Raw genomic sequence first — 2,092 nt, 5'->3', positions numbered from 1 at the left:
TGAGACAGAGTCCAGCTCCTCTCCAGGAGAATGGTTCCAGAGCCCAAGCCATGCATTGAGGTGAGCTCAACTATATCTGATCAGTATCTCTCAGTCTTATGCACTAATTCAGGCTCCTTCCCCACCAGAGAAGTGACGTTACATATCCCAGTTGCTATTCTTGGAAGCTGGGGATCGCTACGCCAGGGCATTGCAATATTAGTTTCAGAATTTAGTTTTTCAAAATATGTCTTAGTAAGTCTAACAAATCAATTCAGTTAGTTGATCACTGGTAATTGTTATACTATATCAAATTTTTGAGAAAGTTATCAAAGATTTTTGTGGTTTGCAAGTTTTGTTGCTGGACGGAATTTGACTGCACTGAGTCTTTTAGACTCAGATGCAAAGACATTGCACTGTGGTTCACAATCTGATATCATATATTATAATCTGATATCATGATTTGTCTCTTTCCACTACAAGACACTTGCTTTATCCAAAACACAGTCATATTCAAAGTAATCCCAAATTGGACTCTGGCGCTTTCTCCCGACTTTTCCTGACATGATTCTGCGCGTGGACGGAGCAGCAACACAGACGACTAGAGTAACGTACTGCCACCTGCTGGCATAATTAGACAGCAAGGAAAAAATCTGGAAACTAAACTTCATTTTCACCCTTGACTATTGTATGACACGCACACATCAATGAAAACTAAACACACTTTTGCTATAAATTCAGTTACTTTTAGTTAGTTTTGTGAACACTCATTACAGTTTTCTTTAGTTTTCCTTTTTTTGTTTTTATTTTTATTTCCGTTAACGAAAATGTTTTTTCACTTCTAGTTTTCATTATTACGTTAGTTTTTGTTAACAATAATAACCTTGGTATGATGTATGATGACAGATCATACAGACAAAAATATCAACTGATAAAGTTTGGTGAAATTGTTTACATGTTCTTGAAGAACTTAATGAGTCCCATTGAGAATGGGAAGTTGTCTGATAAAACAAAGCCACAGAGCCAATTACTTCTTAGTTCGGTGCTGGAAAAGCATTACTACAATACATTAAGACTTGTCTTTTCATTTGATTTTTAATGAATACCATTTATGTCATCTAGTTGTATAGTAAATAACATTTTTTCTCATTGAATGGATGTTGAATTAAATGTAACATTGTTAACTCTAGGTGGGTTTGCAGAATTGCACAAATACAGGTATCTCTATTTTGTGATCATATTTACACTTTATATTCTGATACTCTGCTTTAATTCCACTATAGTTTTCCTTATCTGGACTCACAAAAACCTTCACGAGCCAATGTACATTTTTATTGCAGCTTTGTTAATCAACTCTGTTCTTTACAGCATGATTATCTATCCAAAGCTCTTATCTGATGTTTTGTCTGAAAAACAGATGATATCATATCCACTCTGTCTTTTCCAAGGTTTATCATATTGCACCTCGGTTGGTTCAGAATTTTTACTGTTGGCAGCAATGGCATATGACAGGTATGTGTCTATATGTAAACCCCTGCAATATCCAGTTATTATGAATAGAATAACTATATATGTATGTCTGATTTTAGCTTGGCTTATACCTGCTTTTGAAACCTCAGTGCTGGGTGTGTTGTATTCGAATGTCAAACTCTGTAGCTTTACCCTGACAGGAATTTTTTGTAACACTTCAGTTTACAAGCTTCAGTGTGTGCCCTCGGTCGCAATATCTATATATAGTATGGTCATGTTGATAAACATTGCCCTTCTACCTTTGCTTTTCATACTTTTTACATACATCAGGATTCTTAGAATATCTTACCATTGTTGTAGAGAAGTGAGGAAAAAAGCTGTAAAGACATGTTTACCCCACCTGCTGGTGTTAACCAACTTTTCCTGTTTTATTTTCCTTGATATAATTATAGTTCGACTGGATTCTGATCTATCCAAAACTCTTCGTTTGACATTGACGTTTCAGTCAATTTTATTCCATCCTCTTTTAAATCCAATCATATATGGACTCAAAATGAATGAAATTTTCAAACATATCAAAATATTGTTGTCAAGTTTAATAACACTGGTATTACTGCCCTATTATCAAATGTATGGCATATAA

General features: G+C 34.8%; 1 protein-coding gene across 1 annotated transcript; it reads left to right on the top strand.

Annotated features, from left to right (window-relative positions):
• Positions 1 to 1,132: 1,132 nt before the first annotated feature.
• Positions 1,133 to 2,092, top strand: LOC309691216 (olfactory receptor 6N2-like; the record flags this gene model as incomplete). Its single annotated transcript, XM_082508809.1, has 1 exon — positions 1,133 to 2,092. The coding sequence occupies one exon, from the start codon at positions 1,133 to 1,135 to the stop codon at positions 2,090 to 2,092; it is 960 nt and encodes a 319-aa protein (XP_082364935.1).

The sequence above is a fragment of the Aulonocara stuartgranti genome (genome assembly GCF_965226115.1).
Source record: "Aulonocara stuartgranti genome assembly, chromosome: 16".
Lineage (NCBI taxonomy): Eukaryota > Metazoa > Chordata > Actinopteri > Cichliformes > Cichlidae > Aulonocara > Aulonocara stuartgranti.
This window is presented reverse-complemented; position numbering and strand designations above follow the sequence as displayed.